The sequence below is a fragment of the Pipra filicauda genome, unplaced genomic scaffold, assembly GCF_003945595.2.
Source record: "Pipra filicauda isolate LSUMZ 115617 unplaced genomic scaffold, ASM394559v2 scaffold877_size60952_pilon, whole genome shotgun sequence".
NCBI lineage: Eukaryota > Metazoa > Chordata > Aves > Passeriformes > Pipridae > Pipra > Pipra filicauda.
The window spans coordinates 32,166-54,947 of NW_024105061.1; the positions used below are offsets into that span (position 1 = coordinate 32,166).

Below are 22,782 nucleotides of genomic sequence, written 5' to 3' on the forward strand. Positions count from 1 at the left end.
AAGGGAAAGCCTTTCCTCAGGGCCCGGCTGTCTCTCTCCTTGCCTTGCTCAGGTGCTCCTGCTATTGCTGACAGGCTCTCTGGGAATGGCAGGTTGAGCTGCAGAGTCAGGCCCAGCCCCTGGGGCTCCTCCTGTGCAGGGCTGAGCACAGCAAGGTGTCCCAGCTCTCTGTGTCCCGGGGGGCTCTGGGCTCTGGGAGGCTGGGAATGAGCTGACTCTCCCTGACTTTGGGAAAGGGGGAGCCCATTTCTCTGCCGTGGGTCCCTCTGCTCTCCAGGGGAACACAGGAGTGTAACTTTGAGCTGTGTCTCAGAAAGGTGCCAGTGTAGGGCAGCTGGCACAGGACAGAAGGACAGAGCAGCTCCCCTCACTCTGCACTGGGCCTCAGACAATCCTCCTGCCTCACAGGCCTCTCTGTTCTCCCGCAGTGCAGCAGAATCTCTCCCTCTGCCTTCTGCCATCCCCCTGCCTGCACCCTGGCAGTGCTGTTGCTGACAAGCTGCTGTGCCTTAGGAGCAGATTCTTTGTCAAAGTTCACCCCCCAGGACTGGCCCTGCCCTCACTGTTCCCGTGCCCTGACTGGGGGGAGCAGGGCTGACTGCCCAGTGTCCTGCAGGCCGAGGTCCTGCTGCTCACAGAGCACTTGGCCAGCAGCAATCTGGGCTCCAGCAACCAGGGGAAGGAAGGACACCTGGACATGGTCAAAGGGGAGGTGTTGAGGAGCAGGGATGGGCCTCTGAGAAAGGGCTTTTCTCAGAGAAGTCTGCCCTGCACAGTCACTGTCCTTTCCTCCTCGAACAGGTCCCCATGTCCAGAGGCAGCAAATGTCCAACAGCAGCTCCCCCACCCAGTTCCTCCTCCTGGCATTCGCAGACAGGCGGGAGCTGCAGCTCCTGCACTTCTGGCTCTTCCTGGCCATCTCCCTGGCTGCCCTCCTGGCCAACGGCCTCATCCTCAGCGCCGTAGCCTGTGACCACCACCTGCACACCCCCATGGGCTTCTTCCTGCTCAACCTCTCCCTCACAGACCTGGGCTGCATCTGCACCACTGTCCCCAAAGCCATGCACAATTCCCTCTGGGACACCACAACCATTTCCTACCATGGATGTGCTGCACAGCTCTTTCTGCTTGTCTTCTTTCTTAGAGCAGAGTTTTCCCTCCTCACCATCATGTGCTACGACCGCTACGTTGCCATCTGCAAACCCCTGCACTACGGGACCCTCCTGGGCAGCAGAGCTTGTGCCCACATGGCAGCAGCTGCCTGGGCTGCTGGGTTTCTCAGTGCTCTGCTGCACACAGCCAATACATTTTCCCTGCCCCTGTGCCAGGGCAATGCCCTGGGCCAGTTCTTCTGTGAAATCCCACACATCCTCAAGCTCTCCTGCTCACACTCAGGCTACCTCAGGGAAATTGGGCTTCTCTGGTTTACTATCTCTTTAGCATTTGGTTGTTTTGTTTTCATTGTTTTCTCCTATGTGCAGATCTTCAGGGCTGTGCTGAGGATCCCCTCTCAGCAGGGACGGCACAAAGCCTTTTCCACGTGCCTCCCTCACCTGGCCGTGCTCTCCCTGTTTGCCAGCACTGCCATAATTGCCTACCTGAAGCCCCCCTCCATCTCCTCCCCGTCCCTGGACCTGGTGGTGGCAGTTCTCTATGTGGTGGTGCCTCCATCACTGAACCCCCTCATCTACAGCCTCAGGAACCAGGAGCTCAAGGATGCAGTAGGGAAAATGATGACTACGTGTTTTTTGAGAAGCAATAAACTGCATCTTTTCTTCTGCAGAACACTCATTGTGTAACACATTTCGGGCCCAGCCTGCCTTCCAGAGCTTTTGATAGTGGTGGGGGTGGGGGGCTTTCCTTTTTTTTCCCTCTGTTCATGTCATTAACACTGAAATTTTATTCTTCATCCCATCAAATTCACTCTCTACCTCTTTTTTCACCAACAAAATATACAAATGAGGAGTCATGCTTTGTGTACATTTAAACAAAATAAAAGTTTGTGCAAAAAGGTATTTGTCAAACATCCTCCCTGTCTTAGTTTGTACATGGGGAATCACAATCTCTGAGCATAAGAAAGGACACAAATTCTTTTTTCCAGATTCTTCCTCCAAGACCTCCCCTGAAGCTGGAGGGCATTTCCATGTTTGCAGATGTGGAGGGTAAAAGAGTCCCAGCACTGCCAGGGAGCACCAGCACCGGGTCTGTTCAGAACTACTCTCTTTGCACTCCCACCCTCTCCTTTCCTGTCCATGCCCAAGGCCTGAGTGCTCTGGCAGCTCAGTCACTGTCCTGCTGTGGGTCAGGCCTGTGAGCACAGGCAGGGACAGGCCCTGGGCACTGCTGGGACAGGGCTGCGCTCCACAACAGCAGTTCCAGCAGCAAAGGGGTTCCTCTCCAGGCACTTCCTGAAGGCTGAGGTCTTTTCCCAACACTGGTATCAAGAAGAAGTCCAAGGAATAGACTCTCCAAAGTCTTGTTGCTTTGCTTGTTTCTCCATGGAGACAGTGCAGTGAGGTCAGGGACCCACTGGGACTGCAGGGACTGAGGGCTGGTTCAGATGCTGTGTGTTGGTGGCCGATGGCCAATGGAGATGACAAATGATCTCCAAGTCACCTGCCTGGGGCTCTGCAGCTTGTGAGGGCTCTGATGGCAGGTGAGGACTTGTCTGTAGGAACTCAGGAAGTGCAGGAGAGCACAGAGGATCTGCAGGGACAGCCCGTCCCATCCAGTCAGCAGGGAATGGAGCCCTGGAGCAGAATCCTGCCCAGGGTGGAGTTACCAGAGATCAAGTACTAAATCTTGCTGTGAAGTGGCAAACAGAGCTCTGCAAGCCCAGGGGACACAGCAGGTACAGGGAAAACTCTTGCAAGTGACTTCTCTTGACCTCAGCGAACTTCCACAGGTGGATCAAGATCAGCCCCCAAAGCCATGTCCCAGCTCTGGAACAAGGCAGGGCCCCTCTGAGCCCCCTCCATGGCCACACAGGAGCGTCTGTGGGAGGTGGTCAGTGGCAGGGAGCACCATCAGCTGGCTCTGCCTCCCAGCTTGTCCAGCACAGCCAAAGGCTCTGAGATGTCTCAGGGTTCCTTTGGTTCCATGAGGCCCTGCAGTGTCACAGTGGCCCCTTGAGTCCATGAGGTTCCTCAGGGTCAGAATGGCCCCTTGGTTCCATGATGGTCCAAAATGTCTCAGGGTTCTTTTTCTTCCATGAGGCCCCACATGTCAAAATGGCCCCTTGGTTCTACCACATTTCAGTGTCCCTGTGTTGCTTTGTTTCCACGGGGCCCTGCAGTGGCACAATGGACGTTTTTTCCCATGAGCTTCCAAAATGTCTCAGGGTTCCTTTGGTTGCATGAGGCCCCACATGTCCCTTGGTTCCATGAGATTCCACAGTTTCCCTCTGTTCTTTTGGATCCATAAGGCCCTGTAGTGTCACAACTGCCCCTTGATTCCATGAAGTTCCACAGTGTGCCTGGGTTCCTTTTGTTCCATGAGGTTCCCCAGTGTCACAATGGCCTCTTGATTTCATGAAATTCCACTGTGGCCCAGGGTTTCTTTGTTTCCAGGAGGTCCTGCAGTGCCACAATGGCCCCCTGATTCCATGGGTTTCTGCAGTGTCACAATGGCCCCTTTATTTCAGGAGGTTGCCCACTGTCCCTGGGTTCCTTTGGCCCCATGGGGCCCTGGAGTGTCCCAGTGGCCTCTTGATTCCATGGCTTTCCCCAGGGTCACAATGACCACGTAATTCCATGAGGTTCTGCAGTTTCACAGTGGCTCCTTGATTCCATGAGGTTGCACAGCATCATCACAAAGCTGAGCCCATCCTGATGAAAGTTCTGAGGAGGTTGGGAGGAACTGGGACAAAAGGGATAAGATAATTGGGGAAGGAAAGAGGGGCAGGGCCAAGAGAGAGGAAAGATTTTGATGAGGTAAAACCAGATTCAGGGAATGCTGAGGATGCTGAAACACTGACTGTGCAAACATTCCTTTCTGCACTTTGTAACCTCAAGCCCCAACACTACCCAAAAGTACTGCCCCTCCCACTGAAAAGAAATCCACTACTCTAATTCCAAGGCAGAAAAAGCCCAAACCCAGAACTCCAGACTCTTATTCATCCTCTAATGCCCCAATCCCAAATCTGTATTACCAGTATGAAAAGTCAAGCTTTAATCCTGAACCAGCCCAAAACCCTCTTCCCCTAATCATGACCCAGACACTGCCAGCAGAACAACAAACCTCCCAAAGTTCTGCCTAATCCCCACCCTGAGCTCTAAACCCCAAGCCCTGACCATTCAGCACCCCCACAGTCCTTGGGAGCAGGGCAAGGACCTGGAGGGCCCAGAGCAGGCCCAGGGGGTTGGCAGAGGAATGGGAGGTGACCTGGATCTGCTCAGCTCTGCAGTGACCCCCAGGAGAAGGGCCTGGGCTCTGGCAGGGATGTCCTGTGGCACAGGGGCTCAGGATCCAAGTTCAGAAGGCCAAGTGCACATGGCAACAGCCAGAGCTGGTGCAGAGCCATCAGGGAGGGTCTGGAAATGCTGCTGGGAGGGGGTGGGAAAGCAGGAGGGGTGTGTGCAGCCTGCAAGGCCAGAGCAGCAGCAGGGCCAGGGCAGGACAGCCTGCAGGAGAGATGGCCAAGGGCTCTGGCAGGGCTGCAAGGCCCAAAGGCACCCAGGCCTTTGTCCCCTTGCCTCTGGCAGCTGCCTCTGCCACTCAGGCCACCACAAGCAACTTTCCTGGCAGGTTCTGCCCTTGGGTTCTGCCTCGCCCCTCCCTCAGCAGCCTGGCAGGGGTTGCCCAGTTTTGGGCCTTTGTTGTTCCTCCCCCTCCCATCCCAGTGCCCCCCAAACAGCCCTGAGCCAGCCGGGAGGGACAGGATCTGCTGGGCCAGGGCCTGGGGCTCAGGCCTTGGCCTTTGTGCTCCACAAAACCAAGGCAGGCTTTGCTCAGCATTGCAGGGGCCTGCCCAGAGCCTTTGTCTGCCTGCACTCCTGGCCTCCAAGGAGCTGCTCCAAGGAGTCCCTGGGGAGGCTTTGGCAGTGCCTGCCCTCAGTGGGGCCCAGCAATGCTTCAAGGCACTTGGACTTTGGCTTCTGACTTCTTCAGCAGCTGCTTCAATCTTCTCTCAGCACCTCAGGATCATGGGCTGGGCTGCAAACACACCGTGGGGCTCATTAAAATGCAGAAATCCCTCAGGATCTCTTTGTCTTCCTTTAATTGTCTTCAAGGCAATTTCAAAACAAGTATTCAAAGTTTGTATTTTTTTTCTTTTAATTCTATTATGGATATTTTTTAGTTCAGAGAAGAGGTGACAGAGGTGTTCTCCAAGTGATCTTGATGCTGAGTGTCTCCTCAGGAGATCCACACTGACCCTGGATGATCAACATTTCTCCTCATCCCCCAACCTCACCAGTTCTGACATGGCCCATCTTGGACTGACAGCTGATGCAACTCCAAACACACTGTGGGACCCATTAAAACACTGAAAAACAAATTATTTTCATTCCTTTAATTGTCTTCAAGTCTTCGAGACTTCTACAGCTAATTGGAGTTGTTTTGTAGTTTAGCTAAAAAGGATGACTTTAAAGTGAAAGTCATGAAAAATATATATTTTTTGATGAAAGGGAATGATTTACACAGAGCCTTGGGATGCAAGAGGGTCAGGGCACAAACGAATTGGATCCAAAGATAAGGGTACAAAAGACATTACTAGCACTTAATCATTGACCAATTGAACAGTTATCAAGTGACTCAATAGCATGTGCTACAATTTTAACAGTGACTGAATTATAGATTCCCAATAACAACCTTCACACCACAGTCAATTCACACCCACACCCAGGCAGAGATGTGTGGACACATCAATAGCTGGGTGTGCAAAGGTCCCTCTCCCAGATTCTCCTTGTTGTCAGGGAAACACTTCCCCGAATCCCTTTGTGTTTGCCAACAGACCAGGGTCCCAGCTGGAGGAGTGTTTGTGGAGGGGGATCAGAATTGTCCTGGGCATCAGGGAGGGTCTTTGGAGTGTTGGAAACTGGAGGGTTCCCGAGCTGGGAGAGGCTGCCAGAGGTGTCCCACTGAGAGGGAGGTGCTGGGGAGCTGCCAGGGCCTCCCTCAGCCCCGCCTGTTGTGGGCTCCCAAGGTGACTGGCTTTAGTTATCTGCTGAATTTCCATCCTGGTGTCAGGAATGACTGGAGTTTCCAAACTATTTGGGAATTGCATCCAAACTCTTCCATTTGGGCTGCGATCCAGGCAGGGAATGTTCCAAGGCTTTCATGGGATGACTGATTATCCTGTGTTCCCCAGCTGATCCACTCTGGATTGTTCCCACCTTTATCATCCAGGAGCACCTGGTCCAGTCCAGGGACACTTCACCACACCCCTGGTCCAGTCCAGGGGCTCTTCATTGCTCAGCTGGTTTGGTCAAGGCTTGTCAGGAGCTCCTGAGATCATCAACCAGGCCTGAGGAGAATGGGGGGAGGATGCACCACCACAGAGGTTTCTAAGAAAGATGTGGAAAAACATTTTGTAGGGCCTAGATATGGTGTGATAGGACAAATGATTTTAAACTAAAAAATGGCAGGTTTGAAGTAGATATAACCAAGAAGTTTTTACAGTGAGGGTGGTGAAACACTGGCACAGATGCCAAGAGAGGTGATGCCTCATCCCTGGAAACATTCAAGGGCAGCTTGGATGGGGCTCTGAGCAATGTGATCTAGTTGTGGATGTTTCTGCTTATTGCAGAGGGTTGGACTTGATGAATGTCAAAGATCCCTTCCTACCAAAACTCTTCCATCATTCTACTGGTGCCAAGGCTGACACAGGTTTCAGACCCAGCTGAGCATCCCCTTTGATGGCCCATCTGGCAGCTCTGCTTAAAAGCTGCTGCAAAGAACCTCCAGACCTAAAGGAGCTTTTGTGCTGGGCTCAGCTGTGGCTCTCAGGGCTGGGGGGTTGGCTTTTGGCTGCCAGATGCCCATCAAGGCTCTCTCACTCCTTCTTCTCCACTCCCCTTGGTGCCTGCAGGGTTGTTTCTCCCCCATTTCTCTCACTCCTCTCTGGGTTACAGCACCCTGGATTTTATTCTTTCTCCAAAGGGTTATCACAGAGGTGCCTCTGGAATTGCTTTTTGGCTCAGCTTTGGGCACTGGCTGGTCCATTTTGGAGCCACCTGAAACTGGCTCTCTCTGACACAGAGTCAACTCTTGATCTCCTCTTCCCTAAGGGAAACCTGCAGCCCCCTCCCTGCTACCAAACCTGATGCACAGGGTCATTCAAGTGCCCAGGAATACAGGAGGTCATTGATCCCATTATTCCTCAGGCTGGTCAAACAAGACTTTGTCCTCTTCCTGTCCCTGACTGGAGGTTCTTTGTGTCAGAGCAGAGCTGGGCTGGACCTCAGCCGTGCTTTGCTCCAGAGCCTGCTGGGGTGGGGGCAGATGGCAATGGAAGGGTTGGGTTGGACTGGATGATCCTTGTGGGTCCCTTCCACCTCAGCATATTCTGTCATTCTGTGTTTGTTTGGGTTTGGTTTGGTTGGGTTTGGTCTTTTTCCCTCCTTTTGATTTTCCTTTCCTCTGACCCATGAGTTTTTTCTTCATTGTCTTGGGCCTTGCTGGGCACCTGATGGCAGGACAAGTTTATCCAACTCAGTCATCTTGACCACATTTTTGTACAAGTCACCATTAACTGGACGAGGTTTCTCACAGACTCGCTGCAACTTGGCATCATCCACAAAGGAGTGGAAAGTGCATTTCATCCCATCACCCAGAGACATAATAAAGATGTTCCATAGGAATGGTCAAGGGCTGGTCCCTGCTGGATGTCACCTGGGAATTGCTGCCAAGAGGACTTTGTGCCATGAGTTTTGACCCTCATCAGTCATTCAACTTCCCACCCACCACATGTTTCACTTGTCCAGTCCAGCTGTCACCAGTCTGGCTCTAAGGAGACCAAAGGAGACAATGTCAAAGGCCTTGATAAAGTCTGGGCACACAACATTCCCTTCTTTTCCCTCCCACAGAGGTTCTGCAATCCCTGCCTTGTCCTTCCCATGCCTGGCAATGGCTGCAGCAGGACTTGCCCTATCCCCTTCCCTGATGAGCCTGAGCAGTCTGGAACTCTGCCAGCCCTCCTTGCTGCCCTGTTTGCAGACTGGTTCCATGTCTGCTTTTGCCAAGGCCCCAGGAAGCTCTGGGATGGCTCTGGCCAGGGGACAGAGCAGCCTGTCCCCAGGGGAGTCTGCAGAAAGAGGTTTCTCTGTGTCAGGGATTCCTCTCTGCAGGCCCAGAAATGCTGCCTTGCTCTTCTGCAGGGACATCCCTTTGCCCAGGTCAGTGTGTCCAGGCTGCCTTGGCCAGTTGCAGATCCCAGCCTGGGATCCCTGCAGGGCCCTGAGCTGGAGGTGCTGCTCTGCACAGGGAGGGGCTGTGGCACCCTGGGCTGACCCTGCACTGGCCATGCTGGTCAGGGTGGGGAGCAGACCCAACAGGATGGGGATCACTCCTCTCCACCCTCTGCCATAGTCCTGGAAGGCTCAGTAGGCAAGAACAAGGCTGGGCAGGACCATGGGCTGTTTCCAATGGCACAAAGGGCAGGGCAGGGCTCCACTCCATCCAACCTGTGAGCTGGAGAGTTCTTCAGGACACCCTCCTGGAAAGCCCACCCCTGGCTCTGGTACAGCCCCCCCTGAACTGGGGAGGCTCAAGGGGAGTTCACTGTGGGTGAGACAAGTCACTCAGCAGAGTCCTTTCTCTGTTCCTGCTGTGTCCCCTGGGGTTGCAGAACTCTCCTTTACCAGTTCACAGGCAGATTTAGGACTTGATCTCTGGTAACTCCACCCTGGGCAGGATTCTGCTCCAGGGCTCCATTCCCTGCTGACTGGATGGGACAGGCTGTCCCTGCAGATCCTCTGTGCTCTCCTGCACTTCCTGAGTTCCTACAGACAAGTCCTCACCTCCATCAGAGCCCTCACAAGCTGCAGAGCCCCAGGCAGGTGACTTGGAGACCATTTGCCACTGGCCACCAGCCCAGAACATCTGACCCAGCCCTCAGTCCCTCAAGTACCCCAGTGAGTCGCTTCTCTCACTGCAGGGACCGAATGGGGAAACAAGCAAAGCAATGAGACTTTGCAGAGTCTATTCCTTGGCCTTGTTCTTTACACCAACCTTTCAAAAAGAACAAAGTCTTCAGGAACTGCCCAGGGGGATCCCCTTTCCTGATGGAAATGATGTTAAGGAGCCCAGCTCTGCCCCAGCAGTGCCCAGGGCCTGTCCCTGCCCATGGTCACAGGACTGACACAGCAGGGACTGAGCTGCCAGAGCACTCAGGCCTTGGGCAAGGAGCAGAAAGGAGAGGGAGGCAGTGGAAAAAGAGCATCTCTGAAAAGCCCAAGAGCTGCTGCTCCCTGGCAGTGCTCCTGTACCAGGACTCTTTACCCCTTCTCCTCTGCACACAGGCACTGCCCTCCAGCTTCAGGGAAGTTGTTGGAGGGAGAATCTGGAAAAAAGAATTCAAGTCCTTTATTCTACTCAGAGATTGTGATTCCTCATGTACAGAATAACAAAGGCAGGATGTTTGACAAAGAAGTTGCTGCAGGAAATTTTACTTTGTTTAAATGCACACAGAGAATGATTCCTCATTTACACAATTGTGGGTCAAAACGAAGAGTTAGAGAGTAAATTAGGTATGAGATGGAGAATAAATTTCTGTGTTAACAACATTTAAAGAGGAAAAAATGTAGGAAACGACCCCCACCACCACTCTCAAAAGCTTTAGAAAGCAGGTTGGGCCAGTAAAGGGTTACACAATGACTGTTGTGCAGAAGAAAAGAGGCAGGTTGTTGCTCTTGAAAAGCATCCAGTCATCATTTTTCTCAAGGCATCCTTGAGCTCCTGGTTCCTGAGGCTGTAGATGAGGGGGTTCAGTGCTGGAGGCACCACTGAGTACAGAACTGCCACCACCAGGTCCAGGGATGGGGAGGAGATGGAGGGGGGCTTCAGGTCAGAAAATGTGGCAGTGCTGAGGAACAGGGAGAGCACAGCCAGGTGAGGGAGGCACATGGAAAAGGCTTTGTGCCGTCCCTGCTGAGAGGGGATCCTCAGCACAGCCCTGAAGATCTGCACATAGGAGAAAACAATGAAAATGAAACAACCAAACCCTAAACAGCAACTAACCACAAGAAGCCAAACTTCCCTGAGGTGGGAGTCTGAGCAGGAGAGTTTGAGCATGTGTGGGATTTCACAGAACTGGCCCAGGGCATTGCCCTGGCACAGGGGCAGGGAAAATGTATTGGCTGTGTGCAGCAGAGCATTGAGAAACCCAGCGGCCCAGGCAGCTGCTGCCATGTGGGCACAAGCTCTGCTGCCCAGGAGGGTCCCGTAGTGCAGGGGTTTGCAGATGGCAACGTAGCGGTCATAGCACATGATGGTCAGGAGGGAAACCTCTACTGTGATGAGAAACATAAAGGAAAAAACCTGTGCCGCACATCCCATGTAGGAGATGGTTGCGGTGTCCCAGAGGGAATTGTGCATGGCTTTGGGGACAGTGGTGCAGATGCAGCCCAGGTCTGTGAGGGAGAGGTTGAGCAGGAAGAAGCCCATGGGGGTGTGCAGGTGGTGGTCACAGGCTACGGCGCTGAGGATGAGGCCGTTGGCCAGGAGGGCAGCCAGGGAGATGGCCAGGAAGAGCCAGAAGTGCAGGAGCTGCAGCTCCCGCCTGTCTGTGGATGCCAGGAGGAGGAACTGGGTGAGGGAGCTGCTGTTGGACATTTGCTGTTCCTTAGGACAGGGTCTGTTCAGGAAAGGAAAGCACAGGGAACAATTAAGACAGCCCCCTCTCAGTAAAGCCAGTGCAGTTTTCAGGGAAATCCCCTCCAAGTCAAGGCATTTCTTTTCTCTGGTTTGTGCTCTCTGAGGGTGCTGTGAGGAGCAGGAGCTCTGCCCATGTGCTGCCAAGGACTCAGCTTTGCTCTGCTGCAGTGCAGACATGGAGCTGGTTTGGGACAGCTCTCATGATCACAGGGGATGTCACATGAAATCCAACTTTGATGGAAAAGTTCAATTCCTGTACTGTTGTCTTGGAGCAATTTGGGCTGCAGAAGAGAGGCACAGAGTATCCTTCAAATAATTTTGACTGGGTTTTTGGTTGCAATCATAACACTTGGGGGGTGTTTCTTAGGGGCAAATTTTTCCAGTTACAAATCTGGCGAGTGTTGAGCCAGGCAGGCAGAAGGGCTGAGCTCTCCGTTGCTTATTGCAGAGCCAGGAGAGCTGCAGTGCCTCTCAGCCTGTTTCCCATCTGCCCTGCACTTTCCCTTTGGCTGCCTTGAAGAGGACTTCACACACAGATTCATCTTTAAAAACCCCACCAGGATCTGTGCTGAGAGCAGGACAGCGCTGCTTGAAAGGGCAGCTCTGGGAAGTGTCCCCTGTGCCAGCCCAGAGGTGCAGCTGTGCTGGACAGAGCAGGACAGGAGCCCTCCCACAGAGAAGCCAAGGGCTGGCACAGGAGAGTGCCCACCCCCAAGTGAAGGCTCAGCACTGCCCAGGATCCTGTGCTCATCTCTGATACTGCCTGAAATATTCACCTTAGAGAGTAAAAGAGTTGGAATTTCAGTGCAGCCTCTTGAACTGAGAGAACAATGTCTCTGCTACAATGCCTAAGCAGGAAACACACCTCAGGACTAATTCCTTTCCTGTAGCCCCTGTCTTTTGTGAGCTTTGCAAAAAATTCTCCATTCAATATGGTGTAGTGGTCTGGAGCTGTGAGCAGGTCTGACCCTGTAACACTGAGACATGGAAAAGGTTCTCCCTCAGCTGCCAGGTTTGCTCCTTGCCCACAGCCCTTCTGCCCCAGCCCTGGCAGCAGCTCCCTGGGCTGGCTGAGAGCTGCCCCTGGCAGGCAGCAGAGTCCCTGCCCAGCACAGCACCCTGGGCTGCAGGACCCTGCTCTGCCCCACAGCCCTGGGCACCCCTGCCTGCACCCCCGGCTTCACAGCTCTTCCAAACTGCTCCAAAACAGCCCCTGCTCACCCATCCCATCAGCTGGGGCTGGGCCAGCTTTAGGAGATGCCTCCAGGAGCTGCCCCTGCACTGCCCTGCAGCCACAGACTCACCGTGTGCAGCCCTGCCAAGATTCCTCCTGCAGGGAGCTCTCAGCCCTCCTGCCAGTGCTGAGCCCCTTGAAGCTCTGTCTGTGCCCTGCTGGTGTCCCTGAGCTGCCCTGGCAGAGCCCTCAGCCCTGCTGGGCTGTGCAGAGGAGCTGCTCACCAGCAGAGCTGTCTCTTTGAAGCTCTTCTTGCTTGCCAGGAGCTCCCTGTGTGCCAGGAGCCCAGCCCAGCTCAGCAGCACAGCAACAGCCCCAGGCATTTCGTGACCCTCAGGGGGGTTTGTTGTTGTTTACATGAGACTCAGTCCCTGAGAGGAAGTTCAAACAACTTCTCAAGAAGTCAAAGTGAGATTGAAACACTGAAGTTTCTCCTGGTGCTAATGAGCCTCACTGAGGGACACAACTGAGTACGTATCCCCAGATTCCAGTTAGAGCAGAAAACTGCAGACAGTGATGACAAGGATGGACAAGCAAGGGAAAGGTGGCTCTGATGCTGAGGAAACCTGGATGTGTTTCCTTAATCCAGAGGACCAAACCCTGACCCCCAGCCCCTGGGAAGGCAGATCCTGTCCCTGCCTCATTCCTCAGGGCTCTTCCTGGGGCACTGGGATGTGGGATGTGCAATGCCAAGGGCAGGACCATGGGGTGGCACCTGCCAGGCTGCTGAGCAGGGACAAGGAGGCCATGAGGCCCCAGGGCTGCAAGGGGCACTCCCCTCCTCCTGGCATCAGGGGCACAGACAGCAGCCATGGCCAAAGGCCTGCAGAAGGTGGCTCTGTCAGGGCCTTTCAGCTTCTCCCCTCCCTGTCTCCTCTCCAGCCCAGGCTGTCCTACGGTGTCCATGCCCTGCCCCTTTCCCTGCAGGCTGTCGTCATCCCCCCGGCTGCCCCACCTGGCTGGCACCTTCCTGCACTGACATCTCTGCGTCCTCCCTGGCTCTTCCTGCACACACAAAGCCTTGGGCTCATCCAGACTCCTCCTGGGTGACGTGTTGCAGCACAGCATTTTCCATGGAGTGAAATTCCTTTTTCCTCACATCCACTTGGGACCTCCCCAGCTGCACTTGGCATTAATTCTTTCTTTCTCATGCTCTTTTCTGCTATATCAAAAGGATCCCCCATCTCTAAATCCTCCCTTCAAGCCCCTTGAGGGCTGTCCTGTGCTGTCCTCAGTCTCCACACCAGTGAGGCCACAGCTCCTTAGCCCCTCTCTAGTGCTCATGTGCTTGAGACATTTAAACCCCATCTTGTGAGATCTCTGGACACTCACTAATGTTTTTGCAGATGAAAATATTGTGCTCATAGTCTAAGGAAATCACAGTTGCCATGACAACCAGCATGCATTCCCATTGCTATGGTCAGTTACCATGGCAAATAGAATAAATTCTCATTGCCACAGTCAGTTACCATGGCAACCATAATACATTCCCATTGCTCTAGTCAGTTACCATGGCAAACATCATACATTCCAATTGCTATGCTCAGTGACCATGGCAACCATCACACATTCCCATTGCTACAATTGGTTACCATGGCAACCATCACACATGCCTGTCACTACGGTTCGTGACCATGGTAACCATCACACATTCCCATTGCTACAGTGAGTTACCATGGCAACCATCACACAGTCGCGTTGATATGGTCAGTTACCATGGCAACCATCATACATTCCCACTGCTATGGCCAGTTACCATGGCAAAAATATATTCTCATTGCCACGGTCAGTTACCACAGCAACTACCATACATTCCCATTCCTAAGGTCAGTTACCATGGCAACCATCACACATTCCCATTGTTACAGTCAGTTACCGTGGCAACATATGTACATTCCCACTGGTATGCTTGGTTACCATGGCAACCAGCATACATTCTCATTGCCATAGTCAGTTACCATGGTAACCATCACACATTCCCATTGGTACAGTTACCTTGGCAACTATCATACATTCCCGTTTCTACGGTCAGTTACTACAGCAACCATCATACTTCACACTGGTACAATCGGTTACCATGGCAACCGTCACACATTCCCGTTCCTACAGTCAGTTACCATGGCAAACATCATACGTTCTTGTTTGTACGGTCAGTTACCATGGCAACCATCACACATTCCCATTCCTACTGTCAGTTACCATAGCAAACATCATACATTGCCCTTTCTACAGTGAGTTACCCTGGCACCCATCATACAGTCCCATTGCTACTGTCATTTACCATGGCAACTATCATACAGTCGTGTTGCTACGGTCGGTCACTATGGCAACCAGCATACAATCCAATTGCTACGGTCGGTTACCATGGAAACCATCATACATTCCCATTCCTACAGTCGGTTACCAAGGCAATCATTGTAAAGTCCCATTGCTATGGTCAGTTACCAAGGCAATCATCATACATTCCTGTTGCTACGGTCAGTTACCACGGAAACCACCATACATTCCTACTGTTACGGTCGGTTACTCTGGCAACCATCACACATCCCCATTGCTGTGGTCGGTTACCATGGCAACCATCATATGGTCCACTGCTACAATCAGCTACCATGGCAACCATCATACAGCGGCATTTCTACGATCAGTTGGCATGGCAACCATCTGAATTCCAGTTTCTATGGTCAGTTACCATGGCAACCATCATACATTCCCGTTGCTACAGTCGGTTACCATGGCAATCATCATACTTCCCACTGCTGCCATCAGTTACTATGGCAACCAGCATACATTCCCATTCCCATGGTCAGTTACTATAAGAACCACCATACATTCCCATTGCTACAGCAGGTTACCATGGTAACCATCATACATTGTCATTGCTACGTTTGGTTACCATGGCAACCATCATACAGTCACTTTGCTATGGTCGTTTACCATGGCAACTAACATACATTCTCGTTGCTACGGTCAGTTCCCACGGAAAACACCACACATTCCCATTGCTACAGTCAGTTACCATGGCAACCAACATACTTTCCACTGGTACAGTCCGTTACCATGGCAATCAGCATACATTGACGTTTCTATGGTCTGTTACCATGGCAACCATCACACATTCCCATTGCTACAGTCAGTTACCGTGGTAAACAGCATACATTCCCATTGCCATAGTTGGTTACCATGGCAACCATCTTACATTCCCATTGCTATGGTCTGTTACCATGGCAACCATCATTCAATCCAGTTGCTAGGGTCAGTTACCATGGCAAACATCACACATTCCCCTTGCTACACTCAGTTACCATGGCAACCATAATACCTCCAGTTGCTACAGTCAGTTACCATGGCAACCATCACACATTTCCATTGCTTTGGTCTGTTACCATGGCAACCATCACACATTCCAGTTGCTAGGGTCAGTTACCATGGCAATCATCATACATTCTTATTGCTATGGTTGGTTACCATGGTAACCAACATACATTTCCATTGCTATCATCAGTTACCACAGGAACCAAAATACTTCCCACTGGTACAGTCAGTTACCATGGCAACCATCATACAGTCTTATTGCTATGGTCAGTTACCATGGCAAGCATCACATATTTCCCACTGCAAAGGTCAGTTACCATGGAAACCATCATAAAGTCCCATTGCTATGGTCAGTTACTATGGCAACCATCATAGTCTCGTTGCTATGGTCAGTTACTCTGGCAACCATCACAGATTCCTGTTGCTATGATCGGTTACCATGGCAACCATCATACACTTCCATTGCTATGGTCGGTTACCATGGCAATGAGCATACATTTTTCTTTCTACAGTCAGTTACCATGCAACCATCATACATTCTTACTCCTACGGTCGGTTGCCATGGCAACCATCATACATTCTTACTGCTATGGTCGGTTGCCATGGCAAACAGCAGAAATTCCCATTGCAACAGTCGGTTACCATGGCAACCAGCATACGTTCCCATTTCTACAGTCAGTTACCATGGTAACCATCATACTTCCCACTGCTACAGTCATTTAGCATTGTAACCAGCATACATTTCCGCATCTGTGGTCGGTTTCTATGACAACAATCATACATTCAAATTGCTATGGTCACTTACCATGGCAACCACCATATTTCCCTTTGGTACAGTCTGTTACCATGGCAACCATCATACATTCCCATTGCTACGGTCAGTTACCGCGGCAAGCATCAATCATTCCCGTTGCTACAGTCACCATGGCAACCATCACACATTTCCATTGTTACAGTTTGTTACCATGGCAACCATTATAGAGTCGCATTGCTATGCTCGGTTACCATGGCAACCATCATAAAGTCACATTCCTATGGTTGGTTGCAATGGCAACCAGCATACATTCCCATTGCTGCAGTCAGTTACCATGGAAACCAGCATACATTCCCGTTGCTACGGTCAGTTACCACAGGAACTACTATACTTCCCACTGGTACAGTCGGTTACCATGGCAACCATCATACATTCTCATTGATACTATCAGTTACCATGGGAACCATCATACCTCTCACTGGTACAGTGAAATACCATGGCAACCATCATACACTGCTGTTCCCAAGGTCAGTTACCACGGCAACCATCACACATTCCCATTGCTATGGTCGGTTACCATGGCAACCAGCATACATTTTCGTTGATACAGTAAGTTACCATGGCAACCATCAGATATTTTCATTGAGATGGGCAGTTATCATGGCAACCAGCATACATTCCTGTTGCTATGGTCGGTTACCATGGCAACCATAATACATTCTTATTGCTATAGTCAGTTACCATGGCAAACAGCATACATTCCCATAGCTACAGTCAGTCACTATGGGAACCTCTTGATTCCTCTTGGAGAGAAGCAGATGCAGATGAGCCTCCCTGTTGTCCACCAACCTGCCAGCTGTGCTCTAAAGGACTGTGTGCAAAGGGCTGTCTTCACCAAGATGTTTGTCTGCACAAACCTCTGGGACCCTTTGCATCCTGTCGTGGTGCCTTTCCAGTGAATTCCAGGGTTATCAAAGACAACTGGAATGGGCTCTTTGTCGCACTCCACAAGGTCACCCAAACCACTCTCTCCTCTGACCCTCACCCACAAAAGTTCACCCAAGTTGTTCATCCCCTAGAGCAGCTCCACAGGTCCAAGAAGCTCCTTCCTGCTGAGGACACCTCTCTCCTGCTCTTTCTCTCCTGTGTCTCCTTGGCCTTCTCTCCCAACCCATCACAGCCCTGCAACCTGGGAACTGTCTCAGCAGGCCTGGGCTGTTATTGCCTGCAAGTGGAATGAAGAGAGACTTGGGGCTGCAGCTCCTCCTGCCTGTGCCCCACACGCAGGGCATTGGGGCCTGTCTGGCTGCAGCCCCTCAGCGGGGGCACCGGGGTAAGAACAGACTTGCAGTGGGGAAAGCTGCTCTGAAAGCCCCGAGAGCTGGGCTGTGCAGAGGCTTTGCTGACAATGGCCTTGGGGGTGGACGTGCTGGGACTCAGGCCCAGGGGGAAAATCCCAGGCCTGATCCCTGAGGAGATCAGCACATGCTGCTGAAATGCTGGGGGAGAGAAGAGCCAGCAGAGGGAGGGAACAAGTGTGGACAGCCTGGGCTGATGTGCTTTGGACTCGTGCCTGGCCCGGCCTTGGCTGGGCAGAGAAGGGACAGCCTTTGTGTCCCTGCAGGGCTGGGATTCACTCCCTGCCCCAAAGGCCCCCAATGTCTCTGAGAAGCCCTGGGTGGTGCCTGTCCCACAACTGCTGGGAATGGGGATGGGGTTCCTGCACAGGCCCTGTGCTGTCCATGGCAGCTGCTGCACTTGTGCTGCAGAGCCCTGGCACCTCCCCTGGCACTACAGGCCCCTCTTTGGCTGTTCAATCCAGGCTCAGCTGCCCTGAATTAGGTTCAGCAGTGAAGGGATGTCCAGGAGACAACTGCCATTGTACTCTGAGGACATGTAGAAAATACCCTGATAAAGAACAGGAGAGAGACCTCTCTCCCTGTGCCACCTGACTCCATTTGGTCACTGAACACCTCTAGGGGCTGCCCTGGACAGAAGGAACAGTGACAGGTTCCCCTGTCCTACCTGTGGGCCCCTTCTGCCACTGAAGTTGGCCAAAGCAATGTCCCAGCAGCCTCCAAGGAGATCCCACAGCTGCTGCCCTGTCCCTAGGAACTGCTCCATTGGAGCCTGCAGTTCCCAGCAGGAATCTCGGTCACCTCTGGCCCCTCAGAAGGAACCAGGGCTTTGTGTCCCAGCAGGTCACTCCTGGCTTTGGTCTTCATTCATTGCCATGGGAGCTGGGACAAGGAGTCACCTGCAGGGGCCTGTTTTGGGCCCACTGAAGTGGGGCAGGAGGAATCCCAGCCCATGGGGGTTGTGGAGGGAGATGAGTGTCCTTCTGGCCCCAGGTCTGCAGAGCCACAAGGAGACACCTCTGTTGACTCAGCTGAGTCCCTTCCCTCAGTGCAGGTGAAGGAGATCCCTCCTGGGCACTGTCTGGGTTTCCTGTCTAATGATGGGACATGAAAAGGGGACTCTTGGACTTAAATCTGTGTGTGTTTGGAGAAATGACCCTGCTGAAAGAAGTGTCTGTGCCCAGCTGAGAGAAGGCACATCATTATTTCCTTCAGCTGTGTGCCAGCAGGTTCCCCTGGAGCCCCAGGGACAGCTGGAGGGAGCCCAGAGGGGCAGAGAAAGGGCTGCCTGGGCTGTTGCTGTGCTGCTGAGCTGGGCCGGGCTCCTGGCACACAGGGAGCTCCTGGCAAGCAAGAAGAGCTTCAAAGAGACAGCTCTGCTGGTGAGCAGCTCCTCTGCACAGCCCAGCAGGGCTGAGGGCACTGCCTGCAGCACCCAGGGCACAGGAGAGAAGGCAGAGAGATGAGAGGCAGCCTGGGCTGGGAGGTGACTGAGCTCTCACTTCACAAGAAACCTTCCCAGGATTTGAAGGAAGAATTCTCTGGCTGTAGGAAAGTTCAACTTGCCTTCCTGGAGGCATCTCCTAAAGCTGGCACATCCCACAGCTTCCAGGATCTTTCAGCAGGACTCTCCCAGTTGCTGCAGTGCAGGGGAAGTGGCCATATGGCAGAGCAGGGCAGGAGCTGCAGGCAGCAAGGGCAGAGAGGAGAAGGGAGCAGGAGGTTCAAGGGATCCTGGGGTGGGAGGACAGGGCAGAGCTGCTCAGGGCAGGAACCTTGCCAGCCCTTTGCCACGGTCAGGCTGTGGCTGCAGAGCAGTGCAGGGGAGTTCCTGCAAGTGCCTCTGCCAGCTGCCAAATGGCAGCAGTGGCAGGAGCTGTCAGGATGGCTCTGCTGGATTTGCTGGGGTGCAGCAGGAGAAGCTGCTGCAGAGCAGGACTTGCTGCTGCCCCCTCAGAGGCCCAGGGCCAGAAGGTTCCCTGTGGCAGGGCTGGCTGTGGGGTGGGAAGGTGGGGGTGCAGCCAGGGGTGCCCAGGGCTGTGGGGCAGAGCAGGGTCCTGCCCCCAGGGCTCTGTGTGCTGGGGCAGGGACTCTGCTGCCTGCCAGGGGCAGCTCTCAGCCCGGCCAAGGAGCTGCCACGGCCCTGCAGGGAGAAGGGGTGGGTGGAAGGAGTGACCCCTCAGGGCAGGGCAGGGCAGGGCTGGGCAGGGCTGGGCAGGGCCCTTCAGCTGCAGGCTCAGGGCTCCTCACAGCTTCAGCTCCACCTCCTCCATTTCCAGGGGCCCTTCTCAGGAAGCACATCCCCCCAGAACACCTCCCCCTTCCCAGCCACCGCAGGGGCTCTGGGATCTGCTCTGCAGCCCCTGCCCAGGCAGAGCTGCCCCTGGGCACTGGGCTGGGGATGGCGCTGGCAGCACTGGCAGGGAGCTGAGCTGGGCACAGGCAGGGGCTGCTGGCAGGAACAGCTCCTCACCCAGAGACAGGCAGGCAGGGAGAGGCAGCTGCTGCCACAAGGGCTGGCCAGGGGGATGTGGGCCCCTCCCTGCTGTCCCTGTGGCACAGACCCCTTCCCTGAGCAGCTCCTGCCTGGGCTCCTTTCCCAGCCTAAGCAGAGCCTGTGCCCTCAGGCCCACGGGGGCTGGGCTGTGCATTGCCCTGCAGCAGCCAGAACCCAGGCAAGGACAAGGCCCTGATTTCCAGCTGTCTCTCTGTGTCCCTCCTCCCTTGGCAGCAGCACTGTGGCATTTCACTGCCATCCCCTGCTGCCCGGGCTCTCCTTGTTCTCACCAGTGGCTTTTCTGAGCCAGTGTGGGGTTTGGGGGGGCAGATTCCTGTCCAGACACAAACCCTTTGGGTGCTGCTGTGGGGATGTGTCTGGGGGAGCCAAGTGCCCAAGTGCCCTCCAGGCACCTTCAGGGTCTTCAGCTGTTTGCCTGGGTGTCCTGCAGGGCTGCAGGTGCCCTCCAGAAGGGCGCAGCTCTGCCATAGGATCTCTGTGCTGCACAGGATCACCATGGAGAAAACTCCTCAGTGCTAAATCCATGCAAATGCTCTGGGCAGTTGCAAGGAGCATTTTGTGTCTCACTCTGGGAGGGGAGAGATGAAAAGGTGAGGAGTGTGTCAATCTGTTCTTTTGACATGGATTTCTTGGATATCTGTGCAGTTTCTCATTAGGGGAACAGCTGAGTGTGATGCTCCTCCAGCTCCAAGCTGCCAGCACAGGGCAGTTGAGCACAGGACTGACGGGCAGAGCAGCTCTTCTCTCTGCACTAAGGGACCGTCCCTGGGCCCCTCAGAACCCACAAGATTTGACCTGCTGTGCAATAGAAATGTCAGGGATTTCAAACCTCCACAACCACTCCTAAGTGTGGCAGGTGCAAGTGGGTGAACAAATACAGAGAATTCCCTCAGCTCAGTCCTTCATTTGGGCAAACTGCAAACAGCAAAGCTGAGAAGCTCTTGGATGTATCACGAGTACCTTTAATTTGAGATCACCCTGCATTCCAAGTTCCCTCTCTCAGCAGAGCAAGAAGGAGTCCTTGGGAGCCCATCACAGAGTTACTGCTTCCCATGGTCCTCTCAGCCAGAAAAAGCCAGAGCTCAGGGGAGGGGAGCTGCAGGGAGGTCTGAGTGAGGAAAGAGAGCCTGAGAGTGGGGTGGCTGTGAGACGTGTAATGTTTGGCTGCAGAAGCCTGGTCTAACTCAACAGTGACTTTTCCTCCTCAACAGATTAAAATACTCTGATGATGGAGTAAATGTCCAACAGCAGCTCCCTCACCCAGTTCCTCCTCCTGGCATTCGCAGACAGGCGGGAGCTGCAGCTCCTGCACTTCTGGCTCTTCCTGGCCATCTCCCTGGCTGCCCTCCTGGCCAACGGCCTCATCCTCAGCGCCGTAGCCTGTGACCACCACCTGCACACCCCCATGGGCTTCTTCCTGCTCAACCTCTCCCTCACAGACCTGGGCTGCATCTGCACCACTGTCCCCAAAGCCATGCACAATTCCCTCTGGGACACCACAACCATCACCTACACGGGATGTGCTGCACAGGTCTTCTTCTTTTTCTTCTTCATCTCAGCAGAGTTTTCCCTCCTCACCATCATGTGCTATGACCGCTACGTTGCCATCTGCAAACCCCTGCACTACGGGACCCTCCTGGGCAGCAGAGCTTGTGCCCACATGGCAGCAGCTGCCTGGGCTGCTGGGTTTCTCAATGCTCTGCTGCACACAGCCAATGCATTTTCCCTGCCCCTGTGCCAGGGCAATGCCCTGGGCCAGTTCTTCTGTGAAATCCCACACATCCTCAAGCTCTCCTGCTCACACTCAGGCTACCTCAGGGAAATTGGGCTCACTGTGGTTAGTTCCTCTTTAATATTTGGTGGTTTTGTTTTCATTGTTTTCTCCTATGTGCAGATCTTCAGGGCTGTGCTGAGGATCCCCTCTCAGCAGGGACGGCACAAAGCCTTTTCCACGTGCCTCCCTCACCTGACCGTGGTCTCCCTGTTTGTCAGCACTGCCATATTTGCCTACCTGAAGCCTCCCTCCATCTCCTCTCCATCCCTGGATCTGGCCCTGTCAGTTCTGTACTCAGTGGTGTCTCCAGCACTGAATCCCTTTATCTACAGCCTGAGGAACCAGGAGCTCAGGGACGCTCTGAGGAAAATGATGACTAGATGCTTTTCAGCAGCAATAACCTGCCTCTTTTCCTCTGTACAGCATTCATAATGAAACTCATGAGCATCTCAGCCTTCCTTCTCAGGTCTTTGGTGGTAGTCAGGGGGTTCTTCTTGTCAATATGTTGCACACAATGAAATTTTTTGATTCATCCCCTCATCTGGATCACTGTTTACCTCTTGAATTTGTCTCTCTAACTCTGTAATTGAGTAATCGTGCTATCTCTATATTTCAACAAAATAAACTCTCATGCAGTGCCGTGTTTATCTGGGATCCTTCCTCTGCGACTGTGGTGTGTTGACCTCGGTCAGGTGCCCACCCAACCACTCTATCACTCCCCTTCCCAGTGGGAAAGGGAGTGAGTAAGGCAGAAAAAAAAAACAACCCATGGGTTGGGATAAGGCAGTTTATTTAAAGCAAAAAGCAAAGCTTGCACGCGCAGAAGTGAAAAACAGCAGGGTTTGTTCTCTGCTTCCCATGAGCAGCCATGGTTGGCCACTCCCGAGGAGCAGGGCTTGGGTCCGTGGGACGGTTCCTCAGCAGGCAGCCATCAGGCAATGAATGCCCCCCTCCTGCTCCCTGCCTCAGCTTTTAGAGCTGAGCTGACCTCCCATGGGCTGCAATGTCCCTTGGCTC

The 22,782-nt window shown here is 53.3% G+C and overlaps 2 protein-coding genes and 1 pseudogene across 2 annotated transcripts; 2 read left to right on the forward strand and 1 right to left on the reverse strand.

The window, feature by feature from the left end:
• The first annotated feature begins 818 nt into the window (after positions 1–818).
• Positions 819–1,799, forward strand: LOC113997228 (olfactory receptor 14J1-like). The gene has a single exon (XM_027738879.2). It carries the CDS (start codon positions 825–827, stop codon positions 1,797–1,799), a length of 975 nt encoding a protein of 324 aa, XP_027594680.2. The 5' UTR covers positions 819–824.
• Positions 1,800–9,805: 8,006 nt separating this feature from the next.
• On the reverse strand, positions 9,806–10,773 carry LOC120325188 (annotated as a pseudogene).
• Positions 10,774–21,609: 10,836 nt separating this feature from the next.
• On the forward strand, positions 21,610–22,197 carry LOC120325189 (olfactory receptor 14J1-like; the record flags this gene model as incomplete). Its single annotated transcript, XM_039390831.1, has 1 exon — positions 21,610–22,197. A coding segment is annotated over one exon (588 nt), but the record flags the coding sequence as incomplete, so codon positions are not given.
• Positions 22,198–22,782: the final 585 nt, after the last annotated feature.

Coding starts and splice junctions, on each gene's coding strand:
- LOC113997228 (XM_027738879.2), top strand. CDS start 825: ATGTCCAACAGCAGCTCCCCCACCCAGTTCCTCCTCCTGGCATTCGCA.